We start from the raw sequence: 21282 nt of genomic DNA, 5'->3' as shown, positions 1-21282 counted from the left end.
CATGTTACTTAGAAAATGCAAACTCTAGTAAAAAAAGTACTAAGCACATGCACAGTATTCCACAGGTTAGCTGTCTCCAATTTTGTTTGAGAGAGATTCCTATGGAAACTTGGTGTCAGAGTTTCACCATCAGATACTGCAGATGTGAAACTAGTTCCCTCCTGCCTGGCTAGGCTCTGTTTACAGAAACTCTGTTTGTATCTCAACATTCCAAATCTCACTTGTAAAATCCATCCGCTTTAGGGAAGAACTCTCATGATTTCTGAAAAGGGACTCTCTGAATCTGCAAGGCACAGTAACTCATCCAAGGTAAGCCCAAATGACTGGATCAGACAGGACCTTGGTTCTGAAGAATATGCCCCAAATACAACACACAATTGCACAAGAGGTAACTGATGGTACCTCTGGTATTGTAAATTTTCTGGAACAATAACCTGGCAGCCTTGTCCAGCTAAGCTTGGACACTCCTATGACAATTAGGAAAAAAATCCCAACATATAAAGAAGAAATTATGAATTTGGTGTTCTCTTCTGTGGCCAATGAATCTCTCACACTGCCCACCAAACTCCTTTAACAGCCACGCCTAAGTCATCATTTAACCACTGTGAAAACACAGAACCCATGGAAATAGAGTTTATATTATAAGATCTCCTTTGAGGCATTCCTTCCTAGCAAAGATGAGAAGAATCAATGTCACATCCCTTTAGCTTAAAAGTGTGTTATTTTTCGAGATTTGTTCTCTGAAGTATGGCATAAAAATAAGATGCAGAGCACTTTGTGGAATAGTCTTACAAAGTTCAAAAACTGGAAGAAAGATTAGTTAACTGGTGCTCATCCCAACATCACTCCCTTTCTATCTGCAAGTTTCTCAGCCTGCCTAGTGCATTTGATATGAATAGTCACAAACAGGGAAAAAACCAAAATCTCCACACCTTCATGGCATCCAGCCAAGCTGCATCTCACTCCCATTAAATCATTCTGATCCATAATATCAGTCTGTTCAGGTGGTACCTGGAAAGGCAGTACACAAACTGCCAAAGCCAAACCTGTAGATAGGAGTGAAGTTCTGAATGCTGCAATACATATGCATGCATGATTTCACACCTCCAGCTATCCATACTCACAGGACTGCACTTATTTTTCCTTTCCCAGTCTGATGATTGGTGATGGCTCCAACCAAGTCCATAATCTAGCATAGTATGAATTGATATGTTACAACTTGCATGAGATCCTAGTTGATGCTGTGTGCTTTACATGAATTCTGGTAATGTCAGTCCATCTGCATAAGGATTTGGTCCCTCCTCAAGCACATTTCCACAACTGATAAATTGTAATGCTTAGCTGTCTGGAAAATCATTTAATTCCTGTATCCCATGTTACACACCATGCAGTGAAATTGCAAATAGAATATTTCTTGCAGAAGTGAGCCTTGCAAGCTAAAAAGCTATGTACTAGGAGTTTGAAGAATGGAAGCACCAAAATGAGAAGGGCTAATAAGAAATGTATGGATTTATTGACACTCTTCAAATGTAGACACCTGACAGGCTAAAGTCATCCTACATTTCAGAATGAGGAAATACTATGAGCACAAGCACTTTCAATTGAATTCTGCTGTGTCATCCTCCACAGCTGCAAAACAAACAAGGCCACTTCTGACTCTGAGGAGGCCCTGGGAAGAGAAAATACAGAGAAAATACAGCACAGCTGACACGTTTAGTGTGGTGTCAGAGCAGAGAAAGGCAATGCTCTGACCATACAGGGCTGCTACCTGCACTGTTAACCCTGGCTTTGCTCTCCACAGTTTCAACTACCAAATTTAGGGCAGGCATTTCCTTACTCTACCAGAGATCAGCTCATCTGGGGGAGAGAACAAACGTGAATGAGCTGCAGTGATACACACATGTCCAGCACATGTAATGGCAGGTGTTCTAGAGCCAGCAGCTGCTTCAGCTGTCCCAGGACTACAGGGCTGGTAGAATGCAAGCCAAATTGGACCTTCTGCCTCCAGTGGAATTGGGAGGTTTTTCCTCTTCCTTAATCCACTGCAGGAAAGGAGAAAATAATGTCTCTGAGGTTGAGTGTGCTTCTTCCTGATACCCACCTATGACTCCAAAAGTGCAAGCATCTGCCTCCATTTCCAAGAATCAGTGGCTGACTATAATATGGAACATTCATTTTGTGCAAGAATGGAATCTGGCTTGTCTACCTGATAACAAACTGTTCCCATGCTTTTGGTGGAATGGGAAAGAGTGGAGGAAAGGCCACTGCTTCATTTAGGCATGATGAGACCAGTTCAGATAGTTCCAGGGAGTTGATTTCACCTCCTCTCCCTCAAGCTTTGTGCATCCTATGGCAAAACACACTGAGCAAGGCAATATGTGCAGCTCTCTAAAACAGGAGATGGAGACACTTGTGCCCATTTTCCAAAAAAAGAAAATTCATCTGTTAGTGAATCGATAAAATTTGAAGCCTCAGGTTGAAGAGCCCTGAACAAGAGATAAGAGAAAACGTAAAAATGATATTGTAGAGGAGTGTAAAAAATGTCAGTACTTGATCTAAGAGTACTGATATAATCAAAAATCAAAAGAACCAATTCAGGAAGTTCGTAGCAATTTAGCCAAAGCCTGCACAAGAATACCAGCTCAGCTGTACTCTGCTGTAATGGGAGGTGACACGTAACCAAAGAAAGGGCAGTAACACAACCTCTGCTTTTTTACTCCAGTACTAATAGATAAAGAACATTTCCAGTAATAGCAATATAAATACATTTTAAGAACATATGAAAATATTTGCATTTATCCAGAATGTGCACACACAAGCATCTCAAAATGCTTGTAAATTGTTCATCTCATCTGAAATTACCAGAAATTGTCTAGGTTTTTGTAGCCACCTTGGTATTTTTAATCGTATAAAATTTAGAGGGATTATCTGCAGGATTAAGAAACACTTCTAAATTTATACAAGTTAGGCCCTTTGTAAAGTTACTGCAAATGGCTTTTGATTTTCTATATATTTATGCACACACCCCCCCCCCATATAAATACAAAAAATATTCCCAATTGTTTCAAGTTCAAGAACTTAAAAAAGGCAGAGTTTAGTAAATTTGATACAAAATAAGCAGTATGATGCTCATTTATAAGTAGGAAAACAAAACCAGAAAAAATAAGCAGCGTGCAAATGCAGATACAGCAAATTAGTGACCAAATCAAGATTTCATTAAAGTGTCTCTTACTTCAAAGCAAATGCTTTGAAGGCTTCCCACATGTAAAGTTCAGAAGAAATTGATAAGCAGAATGAAAGACACTAGAACCAGAGTTTAGCTGAGCTAACAGTTGTGCTTTAGTAATTACAAGAGATCAGCACACAGTCTAACGGGTCTAACTTGAACTCACAGCAGAACACTCAGCACCGACTCAGGACTACATTTAATGGACATAATGAGCCATTATCATCACATCCAGGAGCATGGTACATTTTCTTTGATTATTTCCACAGACTATCCAAAACTCAAGTCCACTTAGCTTGTGAAGTCTGATGAGAGCACAGCCTGAGGTAATACAGACACAAAAACAACTCATAAAAGATTAGGTCAGCTTGATCTAACAAGGAAAAATAAAGTAGAATCACACTGGGAAAAAAAAAATTGTGGGTTTTTGGGAGAGGAAGGATTGGGCTTTTTTTTGTTGTTTTGGTGTTTCTTATTTTTTATTTGTTTCTTAACAGCATAATCATGCATTTGGATAAAAACATACCTAACAGTGTCTGGCTTTTTTAGGGGTTCTGGAAAGAGCCGTAAAAGCAGAATCAGATAGCATGATAGAAAAACATTCAGAAAGCCTTTGTTTTGGGTTGTACTATGACTGGAAAATAGTTCTTCCCGTACCTTGAAGTCTACCAACTTTAGTTTAAAATCAAAAAGAAAACAGGATTTTCAAATAATTAAAAATAAATGGTTACTTCAAATTCATATTATAAATTCTGGGGTAATCAGAATCAGTAGGTGACCAGTTCCCCATAGAGATTGTCTCTTGTATTTACCAAGCATAGATACCTTCAGCATGGAAAACAAAAGAGAAATCTCTCAGTTCAATTAACTCTCCAGCTTCAACAAAAGTACATTGCAGCAGAATCTTTTTTAAAGGAATAATTTATCAGAATTCTCTTTAATGCTTTTTTCATAACATTGAAATACCTCAGAAAAGAGGATGAAAAATTCAATTGTGTAGAGCTGATCAGAGGAACAAAATCCATTCTGAATGAAGGTAAGCTGATTAACTTTTTTTTTAATAAAAATCAATGCATTTGATACTGCAAAGAACAAAGAATTTGTAAGAAAACAAGAAATGAACTTTTTAAAGAGCAAATTGCTAACTGAAAGTACATAGACTCTATTACCATATTTTCAATATTGTTATAGTAGTTTAAATGTGTTCCCTAAATCCCAGAAGTGCAAAGGTAACTCTCTGGGTAAGGTAAATGTTGTTAATGTTTACAAAGTGGACACCAGTATTTTCTGGGTAAGTTCCTTTAATAGCATTATATGATATGTTACATTTGGGAAAAAGGAAAGAACTCTAACTTATATTTTCAAAAATGTATCTAAGCATTTGTAACAACTGAAAATGAAATCCAAAATTTATATACGTCACAGAGCCATCTAAGCCACACTTGACAAATAATGCCTTGCATCATGGGGATTCCAACATTATTCCAGTTTAAGTAATGTTGAAAAATATCTAACGTCCAAGTTACTAATCTTTATTAACTCCTAATTGCAGGCAGCAGACAAAAGAATTATTTTTACCTAGCTGTATTTTTTATGTCATGGGGATTGTTGCATAGGAATAAACAGGCATATGAACTCTCTCTTTGCTGATTTCTACTCATAGCCTAATGGCCATCAGATCCCAAAACATTCTAATAAATTGCAATTTGGGGTAAGACAGGAACACTCACAGGACACTGAAGAGACTCCAGTCTCAAAAACTCTTACAAACTACAGTCCAGAGGATTACTAGCACTGTATAAATAAAATCAAAGTCTGCTGATGAACTACCAGATCCTGAAACATTTTAAATACATTTTCATGTGTATAGGAACTGCCAGTAAATTTACCAGACAACCTGCACAGCTATTTGATACATTTGAGCTTTTCCTTTGAAACTAAAAATTTCATGGCTACATGTTCTTTCCAATCCACAGTATTGTCCTGCTGTACCTTGACAGAGAAAACCTCAATTTTCAGTAAAATAGAGAAAGCAAAAGAGAAAGAGGAGAGAGTGAGAACCACAAAAATGTGAGCCCATTTGTCCATCCATCCATTTCTTCTTTGCAACTTCTATACACCACAGGACAGATATAAATTCAGCAAATGCACTGGCTGAACAATTCTGGAGCAGGGACTTCTGGTAAGATCCCCATCCTTTTGCAGCTGCAGAAGGAATCAATGAAAGACAGCTGAAGCACAACACAGCTAATCTAATGAGCAAATGTAAGCCTGGAACAATGGACTTTACACTCAGCCCACTTCAATATCAAGTCTTCCTGTGAATTTAGTCAACATTCTCTATATTAATTTGACTTTTCTGGGAAAGATTTTCAATAGCACTTCAGTGATTTAGAAGCACAAGTCCTATTACAACTCATGAGGATGTGAGCTCTCAATCTCCAGGGTGATTTTAAAAGAATCTCACTCTACCTGTAAAATGGAAAAACAATCATTGCTTTCTGCCCTCTAACTACACTGATACAAGGACTAAAAGGAATATTCAGCGCTGCCCCTGCTTGAACTCCTCACTTTTCCAAGACTCAAGAGGCTAATATAACCTTATCATGACTTCAGGTCAAAAGATTGAGTCTAATGGACCAATGGAAGGAATTAATTTCAGAGCTCAGGACCTTTAATTGAGAACAGATGGTGCCTAGTCCCTATAAATTTAAAGTCTGGGGCCTGTTAACAAAAGCATCTAATCTCATCTCAATTGCCATAAGCAGCCAGGACCCAGCAATATCGAGTTTACAAAACAATATAACAATCTCCTAGAACTCTACTGAAAGCAAACAAGCAGCAAAGACAGTTAATGAAAAAGACGTCATATGTTCTCTGCAGCTAAAGTAGTTAAGGGAACGAGCAGCAGAATTCCCCACAGAGTGCAGCTTTTAAGCAATTTTAAATAAATCACCTTATACAGCATACAGCAATCATGCAATGAAGAACTTAGCAGCTTGAACAATTCTAGTTAAATCTACACGGAAGGAGACTGGATACTATCTATTTAACCAAGGCCATATTCTTTCAAACTATTTCTGACCCAGATATCTTGTAAACTTTGAATATTAAAAAGAACTTCAAAGATTATACACTATCTTGATAAATTCAGTATTCATCTTCAACAGCAGGAAGAAAAGATAATTCTGAAACCTTCCCAAAGAACTAAATTTTGCCTCAAAGTATCTTAGACCTCGCTTTTGTTATTTTTTTTCAAACTGCACAAATGACCAATACAGTTCAGTGAAACTTACTGCAAAAAGAAAGTGAAGTTTCGTAGTGAAACAAAACAACCTAAATTATTTAGACTGTCTGCCACAGGTGCAGACTCAGACTCCACAGCATTAGTCATCAGCACTTATCCAAAGCAATTTATTTGTAACTTTAAGGTAGTTTATAGAAATATTACATTAATATATCCCAGTGACTGGGGGGGATGAGGAGGGAGGAAAATCAATCTGTCTAGCATGCAGTAATTCAGTGGCAGATGTGAAACACCAGAATAACTTTGCCTTGCCCATGCTCATGAAGTATTCACTGTGAAAATATTTCAAAGTTTCTAGGTCATTTGGAGAAGAAACAACTGGTCTTCAGCCCTGCATGTTTTCTCTAAGATTATGTGTATGACAAAAACCTGCATAAGAAAACGTGTTGTAAGGATGACTATGTATGCATATATATGGCTATATACACACATTTATGAATCTATTTCACCACAAGGACAAAAGCAACCATTAAACAGTTAACTAGAAGAACAGCCTGTGGTCTGTCTCTACTGTGTCGTGGGCTGACAATCCAGAACCTGGGTTTCCCAGGTCAGTAGCTTCTTTTTCTATTGTGAATACTGCACTAGAGATGGAATTGCTCACATCTTGACTCAGATGTACTGTAGTCAGCAGCCACTGTACCCCAGGGAGGGATTGGCCAGCAGCAATATGGATCTGGCACAGCAGCTGCACAGAATCGTCAGACTCTGAGAAAACTATTATCTATTATGGATGTTATTACAGCAGTTATGAGATATACACACCTACTGAACATTTGCATATTTTTAATTTAATCCATAATTAATTTACATGGTTCACCCTTCCTAACTGGATGCTGTGGACTCATAATTGTAAAATCTGAAAAAAAGAACAAAGAACAAAAAGATATTGATAATAATTTTGAAAATTTCCATGTACTATACAGAAACATGCACTAAACCAAAATGGTAACAAAGGGATTTCCACTGAAAGATTTCCAAGGTGAGGTGCCAAAACCCCCAACTATTATTATTTCTGGTTTCAGTGAGCTAAAACTATATTTCTTCTATACAACATGCAAGTGAAAATAATAGATAGCAAAACACCTGACAAAATTTAGGAAGAAAATGGTATTCTGAATGAGGGGGAGAGTGTAGAATAAAAATGAGACCCCCAGCTTACCTTAAATCAAGAATAAAATGCTTAAATTTTGCCAACAGATCAGGCAGCATATTATTAAGTCCCAGAACAATTCTGGCTTGAAATTTAATTTTATACTTAATACTCATCTGTATCAAAGAATAAAAAAGTTTATCCAAAAAGCATCTAAGTTGGATTTAACAGGAGTTAAAGAACTGTCTCTTCCAAAGGCCTTTGCAGCTTTCTGTAAAAAAAACCAAAACCCAAAAAACTTAACAAATTTTCTCCAGCTGTTATTTGACCAGCCTATAAAGGCTGTTATCTATAATTATTATTGATACTCTTACAATTGCACAGCTTATATTTATTTTAAAGTTGAAACCATTATTAGATAATTTCATAATATGACATAATTATACAAGGAAAAGCAATTAAAATCTTATTTCAGATCAAAATTAAATTAAGCTTAAAAACACCTTTAAAACAACTGAATATGAATAATCCTACTTTTTATCTAGGATCACTTTTTATAGAAGACTTTATCTCTGCCATAAATATGTCTGTGTATATATACAGGAAATTAGGGAAGTAGTAGCTGAGAAACTTGCTTTCTAATGATAACCAAATAATCTCACAGCTTTGACAGATTTTTTTTTTTTCCTCCTTTTTATTCCAGTAATAATTATGTCAATAAGCCTGATTCAGCAGATTTGTTGCTCTCTAATTCATTAATTAAAACAATTTACTGCTACCACTGTGATTTTTCAAGGACATCAAAACCATATTCCAAATCAAAACAGCAGATCATCAGTTTACAGATGTGCAAAGCATACATTACTCTTATGGCAACCTCACATTTAAATCCTTGCACATCCAGAAGAACACATATGGTTTAGGGGAAACAAAGTGCAATATTTTTCTACCAAACTTAAAATGAGGAGAAAAAAAGTCTCATTTCCAGTTAGAAGAGAAAAGCAATATATAAATATAAGTAGTATATTAAATTGCAGAGCAACATTTTTATAGCCTTAATTTTATCAACATGCTTCCTGCTGACTAATTTCTGTCACTCTACTCACAAAAAACAAATTCAGAAAGGAAGTGAAGAATTTCTATTGTGCACCCTCTTTGTCAGGGATCGACAGCAACTACAGCAGCATTTAAAAACTGTTTGGGAAAATATGTTAGATGATTAAATATGCACATGGTCCCCAGCAATATATTTCTCTGAGATACTTTTGGAATGCCATTGTCTGAGCTAATTTTTACTTTTTGTTGCACTGCTTGCCTCTGGTCCTTTTTGCCATTTGTGGCCTTTGTAACAGCGGCAGTATCTAGACAGAACACACTGGGTGCAACAGGCTGAGCTCTCTCCCAATCTCTTCTAGTGCCCTGTATTTCAAACTTCTGATGATGCTTGTTAACCTTGCTCTAGGCTCCAATGGGCTGGCATTTGCCTCAGAATGTAGCCCCGGAGCAGTCAAGGAGAGACACCACTTCTGTCTCAGCACTGCACTGAGAGCAGCAGCCAGATTATTTCAGTAGCACTATATATGTATACAAAGACACATTATAAATTTGTGCAAGAAACCCTCACATACCACAGAAAACTGCCCAATGACCACTGTGACCTTGGAGGTGATATCTACCCAGGAGGAAACAGAAATGTTTCCTGGACATGCAGGACGGGGATGGGGATGCCAAAGCTCAATGATGTTTGAGAAGCCCTTGCAGTGCAGAGGAAGTGGGAGCTGTTAAACACCACTTTTGCAAGCTGGACATACACAAGCCCAGGGGCCCAGACTTGCAGCATCCAGTGGTGCTGGCAGAGCTGACCAATCTCATTGGAAAGCCCCTGTCTGATTCCTTGAAATGCAATGGCAATGAGGAAAGCTCCTGATGACTCTTGAGAAGATAAAGGTCATGTTATCTTCAAGATGGGCAAGGAATATATGAGGAAGCAGAGGCACACCCTGGTCTTCCAGGGAAGATGATGGAACAAATTCTACTGGAGTTATCCTTCATATGCTGGGATAGGCCTACAGGAAAATAAAGTGAATGATAGAAGCTAATGTATTTACCAAAGGCAAGTCATACCCAAACAACCTGACTGCTTTCTATGAACAGCTAATTGCCTCAGCAGATAAAGGGAAAGCAGCAGATACTGTTTTCCTTGACTTTAGCAAGGTTTTTATTGTGGTCTCCCATAGTATCCTGGTAGCCAGGCTGGAGAGAATGGCTGAGCTGTGAAGAGTTTTGTGGAAAACTGGTTGTATGAAGAAGCTGAAAGATTAGTGTTTTGTAGTGCAAAGAGCAACTCTTGGTCAACATTAATGGCATTCTTCAGGAGCTAATATTGGGATGATGTTGTTTTATGTCTGTACTACATTTAACACCTTGAGAATGAGTAAGATGGAATGTGCCATTAGCAAGTTTGTGGAAGACACCAAGTTGGAAAGATTGATCAGCACACTGCAGGGAAGGACTGCCTTTTGAAGGGATCTCAATAGGCTGTGAGAATTGGCTGAAAAAACCTCATGAATTCCAAAGGCAGAGTATCCACAGTAACAGCACTAGCTGAGAGCCCACTGGAAAGCAGTTTTGTAGTAAAGGACCTGGGCAGTCAATGTGGACAAGTTCAGCAGTGTGCCCTTTCAACACCAAGCCTAACCACATACTGGGCTGCATTCAGAAGAAAGGAGCCAGCACACCCTGGGAAGTGATTAGCCCCTTTTATTCAGCATTTGAAGCCTACATCTAGATGACAATATTCTGTTTGGGTCTTGCCAGTACAACACTGATAAACTGGAATGAATTCAGTGAAGACTGCCCACGATGATTGGAGTGGTGAAGCATACAAATTGAGGACAAGCTCAGTGAGCCTGAAAGGCAAAAAGGTAGAAATCTAACTTTGGTCTTCCATTACCCACAGCAATGGTCCCAACTGCAGCAAGGAATACTCTGATTCAATATAGCGAGGAAAAAATTCACAATGAAGTTGGTGAAGCAACAGAACAGTTGCCCTGAAATGATGTAGAATGTCTCTTCTTGCTTGCTATAAAGCATAAACTTTTAGTTGTTTTCCTAGGGTGCTTGCCATTTAATTGATTAGAAAGGTTTCTCCTCCTTTCTCTTTGCCCCTTCTGAAGCTGTCCTTTTTTTTTACCTTCTAGAACCATATCCATCATCAGTGATTTCTCATGCATGAATCATAAAAATCCCAGGGGTTGTAGACACTTTATACAGGCAGGAAAAAATTTATTTATCTAAGTAACCTCTAATCCTTAATTTAAGAGTATAAATATTAGCTCTGTGGTCAGTTACTCAGGTAGCAAATGCTGAAAAACAACCAAAAGAAAACATATCAGCAATATAGTCTTCTTTAATTGCTATGTAATAAATCAATTCCCTCTTTTCCTTTTTTCTTACTATTCATGTTTCTGTATAACTCTACTTTTTCACTGATTGTGTCTCAATTTTATTTGTATGGCTGGACCTCCCCAGGGTCCTCCTGAAACATCTTTGTAAGCTCTTCCTCTGAAATCTGACCTTCCTTCTTTTTTCTGCATTTTTTTTCCCCTTAAAATTTAGATTTTTGGCAAAATCCTGAGATTGGACAGTTGGTCTTTAAACATCTCTTTCACCACTCCTTAACGTTAGAGATTTATAAGCTTAAGAGCCAAGAATAAATTCTCTGAAATTTTCTGCTTTGATTTGTTTTCCCTTGCAGATTCTCCCAATTCTAATTTTACTGGTGTCAGCTGTTGCTAACTTTACAGTTCTTGCACATCAGAACATTTGTCCAAGTGTTGCCAAAGGGCCTCATCCTCTGGCCTGATAGTCTACACCAGACTCAACCATATTTAAGATGACTTGGAATCTCATGCCTTTCCTTAACAGAAAGTTCAGTGACACTCAGATCTATGAAACCCAGGAGATCACACAAAATTACTGCAAGGTCAGCTTAGCTGTTGCCTCTTTGGCTACCACTAGACAAAGGAATTATGAACAAGATTTTCATTTGCATTAACAATTAGATTATTAACTGAAATATAGCCACAGGACTACTATCATAATAGAATCTGAAAACTGGCATAACTATAGAATACTTAAAATATTTCAGAAAACCAGATAATTACTTTTGTTTATGGATTTCTGTTCCATGTCTCCGTAACCAAAGAAAAATTTGTATGCCTGTTAGATATTAAATATTATTTCAGAACTGACTTCTGTCAAAAGCAGATTGATTTCCTGGTCATGAAATTTGTTGGCAGCAAAGCAAGATTTAAGACATATTGGCATGCTTAATGAGGAACAGGCAATTTCTAGATGGAAATCTGTGGGAAATAGTGAAGAAATTGTAATTGGTGGTACAGCAGCAAAATGAGGATTAATTCACCAGCTATGTGGCTGGTTTTGATCAGTAAGCTCAGCATTTGGCTAACAGGTGCAGCTACTATTCAATAGGGTTCATTTAAATCAAGTTTTGTGCCTTAGCAAAAAGGAAGATGTTAAATGAGTGAAAACACGTGACACTACTTCTTGAATTATGTGCATTATTTAATAATGCAGAGTTCAATTATATGTTACAGATGAACTGGGTTAGACAACAGATTAAAATATTTTGACGAGTATCTTACCAATGTATTTCTTGGGTTTCTGAGATCTGAGTGACAGTAAATTCATCATTCTGGAAGGACAAGAGAGTATTAAGTTCACAAAAATGCTATCTTCAGAAACTGTCTGAAGTTGGAGAAGAAGCAAGTAGGTGCCCATGCAGCTGATAAAGTGATATTTTCTCCTTATAGAAGCCCTCAGCAATAAACACTCTACTAGCAATATCTACTTTTCTGTATCCATGAAAAATTGGTCTAAGTTTCAAACCATTTATCTAACCAATTCACAATGACTGCCTGAGGCCACGAACTTGACTCCCTCTCTCCCTTTATTATTTTTATTTTGCTATATCCTGATCTCCTCAGGTTCTCTAACAAACACCAATAGTGCAAAACTTTCACTAAACCAAAAAATAAATCCCCACATTCTAGTGCCATCAGAACCATTTTCTGTGTGCCCAGGTATTTTTTGTGGCAGCCAGTTATGTGGCATGCAGGGATCTGGAGTGCCCCACCCTTTTTCAGAAGCATCATCACTACTGCTTCCTAAAGGAGTAGAAAGTGACATGGATTAGACCAAAGACTCAGGTCTTCCTTGAGTGCCTTTCCAGTGAGAATCATTGCCACAGCCTCACTTTCAGGCCAGCACATAAAAAGCACAAACAAAACCAGTTATATAATTTTACAGGGAGAAATAAACAAACAAACAAACAAACAAATAAATAAATAAAAAGGTGCTGCACTTCTGGAGTAACTTGCTCAATTAACTTTCGTATTTATTATTATTATATTAACCTTCTGATGTCTCATTAAGTCAGGGATTGCATTCTAATGGGTTTAAAAAATAATTTAAATATATAAGTGGATTCTAAGATACCTTAAAAATATATTGACCCTTTAAATAAATGGGCCATTTGAAGCCTAACTACGACTTCTAACTCATACCCTCCTGGAATATTTATCCAGTTTAAAAGACAAGCTTTAGTAATCTTAGAACAGCTTAACAACATAAAGTTACTGGCAAGTGTGTAAGAGACAACCAGCTTGTATTTCAAAGCAACAGCTCCTAGAACAATTACCAATAAATTTTTTGATGCAGCATTTATGAAATAACTTGCAATGAGAATGGAGAAGAAAGCCTGAAAAAGCATGTGCATGCTCATCATGATACATCATACTGTACGTGACACTGGTTGGTTGCCCAGATTAACAGATGCAGGCCCTCCTTCAGGGAGGCTGACATGACAAATCCCTCAGAATATGATGCCAAGAGTCTTACATGGAACTTGAATGAAGTCAAAGAAAAATATTTCTTTTCAGAATTATTTACTGAACAATATCCTAAAACAACCTTTGATGTGAGAATACATCTATTAACCCTATATTTGACAAATGTTCTGTTGTTAAAAAATCTGCTGGCAGTCACAGTATATTCTTAGTATATTTAAAATTTTGCAACTTGATCTTGTGCAATGTTATTTGTTTAAAGAAACTTCTAAACCTTCCAAGATTATTTAAAAAATTAAATAACTTTTTAAGGATTTCAGAAACATACTATTAACACCTTGACAAATAAAAGGTTCATATCTTCAGCAAACTATTTCTTCTTGCTTATTGTAATTATGCAGCAGAATTGCAAGTTTTGCCTTCCTGAGGGATATGCAATCCACAATTATTTCAGAAGAGCAAATACATAACAGTTGCAAGGAAGGAAAGGAAATGCTGCTTTGATGCTGAGCTTCTCTTCCTGTCTAATTGGCAAGAAAGCAAACCCCAAGTACATTCAGCAAATTGCTAATCCTGAGATCATAAACCTGTAGGACTAGAAAAAGTTCTCACAATCTTGACAAATCCAATTAACTCCAGTGAGGTCTGATTACAGCAATGGACTATTTAAAGAGTGAGTGATTTTACTGAGTGAACAGTGGGATTGCTGAAACACAGGCCTTTAGGTGAGGGAAGTACAATCTGGTGATGTTGTGTTTTGTTCATTATCACCAGTTGCTCCTTTTTTACCTTAGAGGTAAACATGCTGCATAGAAATGCATTTACCTGTAAAACAATTCCATCAAAATTCAGTCAGGAATCTTTCCCACACAGCAGTACAGAGAACTTGGAACTCTCGCTTTGGTTTCAAAGCCTTATCAGATTTGTCAGATTTTAACAGTATACCAGCACAGCTGTTAACTTTAGGCCATAAATTAACAAAACTTGCACCTGCAGTTTAGTCCTTTGATTAGAGCACCTGTGCCTGCCAGGGCGATACCGTTTCCCTGGCTTTAAATTATATTTTCTATTCTACTGTGAGCATTAAACGTACTGAGTTCCAACAACTTGCAAAAAGTAATTTCTCAGCCAAGTCTTCCATGTTCAGTGGAAACAAAAATTCAGAGGAAAAAAAACACCAAAGAAGATTAAGCTTTTCACGACTTTAACATCTCCACTGAAATGGTGACCCATGACATGGTCTAAGTTATAGATGTTTCATAACCCTAGGGAACTCTCAAGCCATCAAAATTTCATTAGCTTCACAGCGGTCCCAGTACATTCTTAAGTTGGACTGCTGGCCTCCCTATTAATAAATAAATCAACTGTAATTCTTTTTTGTGGCTAAACTCTTTGTTGAAGTTTTATCCAACACCAGACATTCATTGCATAATTTTAACCACTGCAGAATTCTGAATTTTTTAACATATTCAGAGTCTTCTCACACATGTAAAAAAACAGTCTAACTTTCAGCTGATGGATGATGTTTTGGCACATTGTAATCAGATAACTTCCTTTCTAAAAAAACTGTAAATATAAAATTTATTTAAAAGTATGCCAAACTTATGGTACCTCTGAAGCAGTCACCTCTTTGGTAATGTAAAGATACAACTTCCTATGGAAATAGTGTGTCCATGCATGTATACATAAAAATGTATTTTCAACATCATTAACCAAGTGTTTTACAAAAGGGTCAAGAGAATTGGTTTCACCACAGACCTTTCAAAATCACAGGACTGCTCAACAACTTATTCTAGATAGCTCTGCAGCTGAAATACCAAGCATTATCACACAGAAACTCCACTGCCAAAAGGTGGTAGGCAAGTACTTCTTGTCTTCCTCTTTCAGAACTTGTCTCTGACTCAAAACAAATTTTCCAAGCATGACACAAGATACCTGTGAACACTGAGAGCTGTCTGCTCAGTAGCATGAAGTCCAACACAAAAGAAGGATCCCATTTGAGATGGTGGTTTTGCACAGGCATCTTCATGCAGAAACAGCCACCAGCAGAAAAACAAGTATGAATAATAGCAAATAATAGCTTTGGTTTTTCTTTCTCAAACTGAATTTAAAATAATAAACAGGAAGGACTAAACTTTATTGCTTGTAGTTTAAAATAAAAATGCATTAATTTTTTAAGGGTGTCCATACATGCATACATACCTACAAAGCCATTTCCCACAATGTGCTACCGTCATTGCCGGAGGACAGCAATAAAATTGCTCTAATTTTTGTACAGCCAAGCAGACAGGTTTAATAAATTCATAAAATTACATGTAGACATGCAGGCAATAGTAATCACTAATTTTCATTGTTACTCATTTTTTTTTATTCCTATTTTCACATAGACAGTCATGAAATTAACAGAATAATTCTTTTAATTCTACCAAAGCTGAAAATCTTCTGCAAATAAAAAGTTAAGATTTGTACAGTCAGAATTTAACACCACATTAGATCTCTTCATAACCTCAAGAGGAGGTAAAAAACCTTTGAAAAGCTTTAAAAACGAATCAGTCAATTCTATTAAGCTATTTTCATTTAAACTCTAAGACTTAATATACAATGGTCATACTCCACATCCTACAAAGCTGCTAAGATTTTTGTTGCAGATTTTAATTGCACAGTAATCCAGTCCCCCAGGCACATCGAAGGCCACATGTCCCTCTTCACCACAATTCCAATTGCTCTCATGAGCTAAGAAGTTTAAAGCACAATCAAATTTCTTTTTCAATCACATGAGCCCTGTTAATAAGCCAATTCTTTGAGTTCACTCATCCATTCCAAGATTCTGCAACTTCTACAAGATGTCTTGAAGAACAGTTTACAATGAAACTTTTGAGTGCAAGGTAGCCTGGGGATCAACTTTATCACCACTTAGCTGTTCCCCAGAGAGTAACAGGTGAAATGGCCTGAGATAATTCAGAACTAATCTCTTTTTGTGATTCAACTTTCAAAATTACAGCTAAAGCATCACACCCAAAGGTTACATTAGTTAGGACTGATGCTGAATATTGACTTTCATGGGAAGAGGAGAGGGAAAAAAAAAAACCAAAAAAAAACCAAAAACGGTAAATAATTCAAGGCCATTCCTTCAATGATTTAAAATTACTGAGAGTCAGCCAAAATAGCAAATAAACATTAACTCATATATGGGCATATGCATAAGGACTTACCGTTTTCACTGTCGGACTTGTTTTCATGTTCGGTGTCAGTCAGAGTGAGGGCTGAGTTGGAACGGCTCGACAGACAGGAACTGCGCCCTGATTTGACCCCCCTGCCCCAAAGTCTCATGGCATGCTCTGGAGACATCACTCCTTCATTTTCAGTATCAGCATCTGACCCTGCACTGATAGAGTAACCTCTGTGGGGCAGCCCCATTTCCGCACAAAATGCCAGTCCTCGACGAGCTGCTGGTTCACAAACTCCTAACTGCCTTAGGGTAAAATTCTGTCCTGATTAGGGGAAAAAAAGATAACAAAAGATGAGAAATTTTTAATTATTTTATTTTAAAGAATTCAAAAGCAAAAACTCTTCATGTGTATAATTGTCTCAGATATCACATAAAGTGTTTTGTCAAAACTCCACCTGTATTACAATCAAATGGATTCTTTTGTCTCCAGCTCTCAGCAGTATTTTATCAACTGCTTAAACACAGCAAAAGTGATCCTGGGTAGCAAATAAACAAAACAGAACTTACTAAGAAAAGCCAATTCAGTATATGAAAGAATTAAAAAAAAAAAATTAAAACTTTTCCTTTTTTCAAAGAAAAAATACTTTTAAAAGCATAAAAGCACTTAACGAGGTATTTGTCAGGATTTTTATTTGCTTGGTTTTGGGGAAGGTTTTTTGTTTGTTCTTGTTAGAAGCCAAAGCAAGAGGCTGTTTTCCCCCATACAAATGTCACCTAATGTGGCAATGGAAAAGATAAGGAGGAACAAAATTCACCTGGTTTTTATTGATTTCTCTGCCCTACTTTAATACATAAATACAAATAAACATAAACATGGCCACCTGTTACTGCAAGTACTACAGCAAAATTGTTATTTTTCATGTCATTGTATTTTGAGAAGCATTATACACTTTTACTGCTGAAGCAGAGTCTGTGCATTTCAGCAGAATTTTAGCCTGTTTTGGGGCAGAGCAGGAGACCTAAGTGAATCCCAATGATTGTATTAATAAATTAGGTGCAATAAACTTGTGACACTTCAATAACTTAAAGTGTCTAAATTATGCGACACTCAAAAATGACTGCCTGTTTAATGGCTGTGTCTTCATCCTACTTTTATGTCTGTAGATTTAAGACATTTTATGATATATAGACACTTGGCAAGCTCCTTTGCATACCTATATCTATAATACTTTTCCACCCTAGCCCACAATTATTTCACAGGTCTGAGAATAAATTAGGACACACATTCAATTTTCAAATCTGACAGGCATCCTAATTTCTCCATAATTAGTCATTTAACATAAAAACACACTAGCAACATAATACATCAAGAACAGAATTCTATACATGAGAAAGAAATAGAATTGCTAAAGTATGAATACAGACGTGCAAATAATTCCTGAAATGTTAATGCACTGGTCATTGACTTTTTAGAAGTGATCTGTTTAATTATTTTATTCCTGTAGTCACCTGAAGCTGCTGCTGCAAGTTTCTTCGCAGTCAGAACCATAAATCAGTTCTGACAATGACTTTCATAAATAATGAAAATCAATTACTACAATTAGGTACAAATCAAACTACTTATTATGCAGCTGTGAATATACATTGGAATGAAAATATATAGCTGGGGAGGTAAATATAAAGAGTAAGCATATCTATGATTATGTCTGAATGGTGTCAAGGGTATAAGAAAGGGGATTATCATGCACACTGATAGTATCTTGTAATTTTTTAAAGCTGTCATGCCATGTGAATTCCCAGGTTTTATGAGAGCTGAAACTAATCAACGAAGGAAACAGGCCAAACAAACCGCCCAGTGGTAACAGGGTCAGAGCTGAAAGTAGTAAATGTCTAAAATGCTTATTATGTTGCATTTTTGTAGATATATGCTAAAGGTGACAGTTTAGAACTCTGTTATGTGCATTTGGTACATTAGTATGTGAATCTACATTTTCAAACAGTTCCCTAAAATCAGATACAAATACAGAAAAAGCCTCTGCATACACTGTGTATATACAGTGTGTATATACAGGTGTCTCTACACACATATGGAGTAGATAAGGTGTAAACACAGTGACACATGCAGCATCTTATTTATTCTAAAAGGAGTGTCATGAGAAGCAAAATGGAAAGGAAAGAGGTATTATGACCAACGATAAGGTTACTTGAGTCAGTAACAAAACCACTGTTGACTTCAGTGTGACAAGGTGTTATGGCTATGGTCCCCACAGGCTCATGGTGCTGAGATGAAGACAAGGAAGGATGCAGACAGACACAGCCACTGCCCCCTGAGCCACGCTCAGAGCATCTGCAGCAGCAGGAGAGCACCACACCCTGCAGCTCACCCAGCATCCTGCTCACCCCACTGCCAAAATGCCTTTTCACTCAGGCACAGCAATTTGAGAAGACTATTGCACACACACTTCTTTTTTCAACATAAGTGCTTAAGAGAAACTACTGAGGCATCCCAGAGCATCTTCAGGAGCTTCATAGGAGACAGGGTCCCAGGCATAACATACCACCTACCATCTAGTCAAGGATTTTTAACTTTAGCTTTACAACATCCTGTCTCCACATAAAATGTCTTCTTTTTCCCTCTCTTGTGAATGGTAAAAAACCTCACAAAATGGCACTGCACAGCCAAAACAGAAAAGGGGGGCTGGTTTGAATATTGCCCTCTCATCCCATTCAGTATATTAGAGCTTTTCACTACACTCAAAAGTTTTACAACATAGCCCAGAAACGTTGTAACAGCTTTAGAATCATCAGGCTACATAATCTTCTGACCTAAAGCCTTCCTAAGAGCTTCACTAAGAGGATTGTAGTCCATGTAAGTTGCCTACACAAATGAAAAAACAAAACAAAACAGACCCCAAACAACCCACAAAACCAAAACTGAGAAGCTGACATGGAAAAATAAAACATTTATTTCTGTTGAAATTCAGAAATTCAAATCCCAAAGGAAATCATACATTTATGATGGGAAAATTTTCATTCATCTTAAGGTTTCTGAACAATGAAAAAATGAAATCTTCCAGGATCCAGGGGAAGCTGAATACAGCTAGCCTGCAGACCTAGAGGGTAACAGACTAGTTGGGAGTTTTACCTGCTAATGAACACTATGAAATCAAATTAAAAGCTGAAAAGAGGTTGCATGAGCTCAGTGAGAAAGAAGAGCATGAAATGAGGATGTTCTTGTATCCATAGAATTTCTAATTAATCTTTCCAGAATTACTTCCATGTGAGGAATTTACTCAACAGTTTCTTACACTTTAACATTTGCAATTTGTCCCACTGACTGTCAGTGCCTCAAGAGTTCATAAAGGCTTAAAAAAAACTTGACCATTGTAATGAACCAATTCCTGAGAAAAAACTAGAGGTGCAGAATAAATAGGTACCATAATGCTTTGCTTTCCTTTAAAAAATGCATGAAGTGAAAAGTAGAAACAAACTTAGACACAACATTTCAAGAAGACTTGTTGTTATGTCATGAAGTTAAGTTTTAAAAACTGACAATAATACTGTTTACTACCAGTCAACTATTAGATGCTGCATTTCTCCTGGCTAGGAATACCAATTTATGGGTATTGTAAGGATTGCTGAAATCCTCCCCTTGTGCAGACAAGAGCAAAACTAATTAATTAATAACTCTGAAATAACTTCCTAAATCTTATGCAGCAATCACTGTTAGAAATTCAGCATTTGCCAACAGTGACCATAACACCAACCTGTTACGTTGCAACTTTCTGTGCAAGCAGTGATCCATGTAGGATTGGTGCACCTCCCTAACTACATCAGTTATACAAAAAAGTATACCAACATACTTTCAATACATCTATATCTATATATAGAATTATTATTCTTAAAAGATAATGTGCATATATATTTCTCTGCCAGAATCACACAGATTACATAATTTGGAATTTTTTTTTTTTGTTGTTTAATCATATACTGCTATAAGAAAGTTTGATATGTGCAGAAATGGTGTAGTTCTTTATAAAGCTGTAAGTTAAAAGCTGGAATTAATGGAAATTTGCTGCACTTGTGCTACATTTGTTTCCCCCACCTATTTTGGGTAAGTCCTTCAAAGACCTCCGTAATAGCTTAGGCTTCAAGTTGGAAATGTTATCTGTGCAAATGGATTTTTGAAGAGGACTACCAAACAAAAGAAAAGGTCCTGTGGCTTTTAATTTGTCTGTGTCTGCTTTAAATTGGATCTATACTAAATATAAACACAGAGATATTATCTTAAAAACCATGAAACGGTGAAAGAATCAAACAGAAGGAATGAACAAAAGTTGCCAAAAGAAAATTTGTCAGCACCTACAGCCATCAGCACTGTCCTTACTAATTCATTAACCACTGATAAATTGACAAGTCAGGTTTTAGCAACAATAGACCATAGGAAAAAAAAATCTGACAAGCCTCCAAAGCACCTGCCTAGTTAGCATAAAAATACACCCAACTATCCTAGCTTTTAAACAGAGGAATTATATCTTGTCTTTGCTGACTTTGGTTTTGTCCTAACAGGACAGACAGAACCAAAAAGGCAGAGGTCCCAAACACATCCAAGTTTAT

At 36.9% G+C, this 21282-nt stretch overlaps 1 protein-coding gene across 1 annotated transcript in view; it reads right to left on the bottom strand.

The window, feature by feature from the left end:
• TENM3 (teneurin transmembrane protein 3) overlaps nt 1–21282 on the bottom strand; it is a 347891-nt gene that overhangs the window by 279974 nt on the left and 46635 nt on the right. Inside the window, exon 3 of the mRNA XM_056490446.1 lies at nt 16709–16987. Coding sequence (XP_056346421.1) covers nt 16709–16987 — 279 coding nt within the window. The remainder of the gene's footprint in view (nt 1–16708; nt 16988–21282) is intronic.

Source organism: Oenanthe melanoleuca, chromosome 4 (assembly GCF_029582105.1).
Source record: "Oenanthe melanoleuca isolate GR-GAL-2019-014 chromosome 4, OMel1.0, whole genome shotgun sequence".
Lineage (NCBI taxonomy): Eukaryota > Metazoa > Chordata > Aves > Passeriformes > Muscicapidae > Oenanthe > Oenanthe melanoleuca.
Note: the sequence above shows the minus strand (reverse complement) of the source record. Positions and strands in the feature narration are given on the sequence as shown.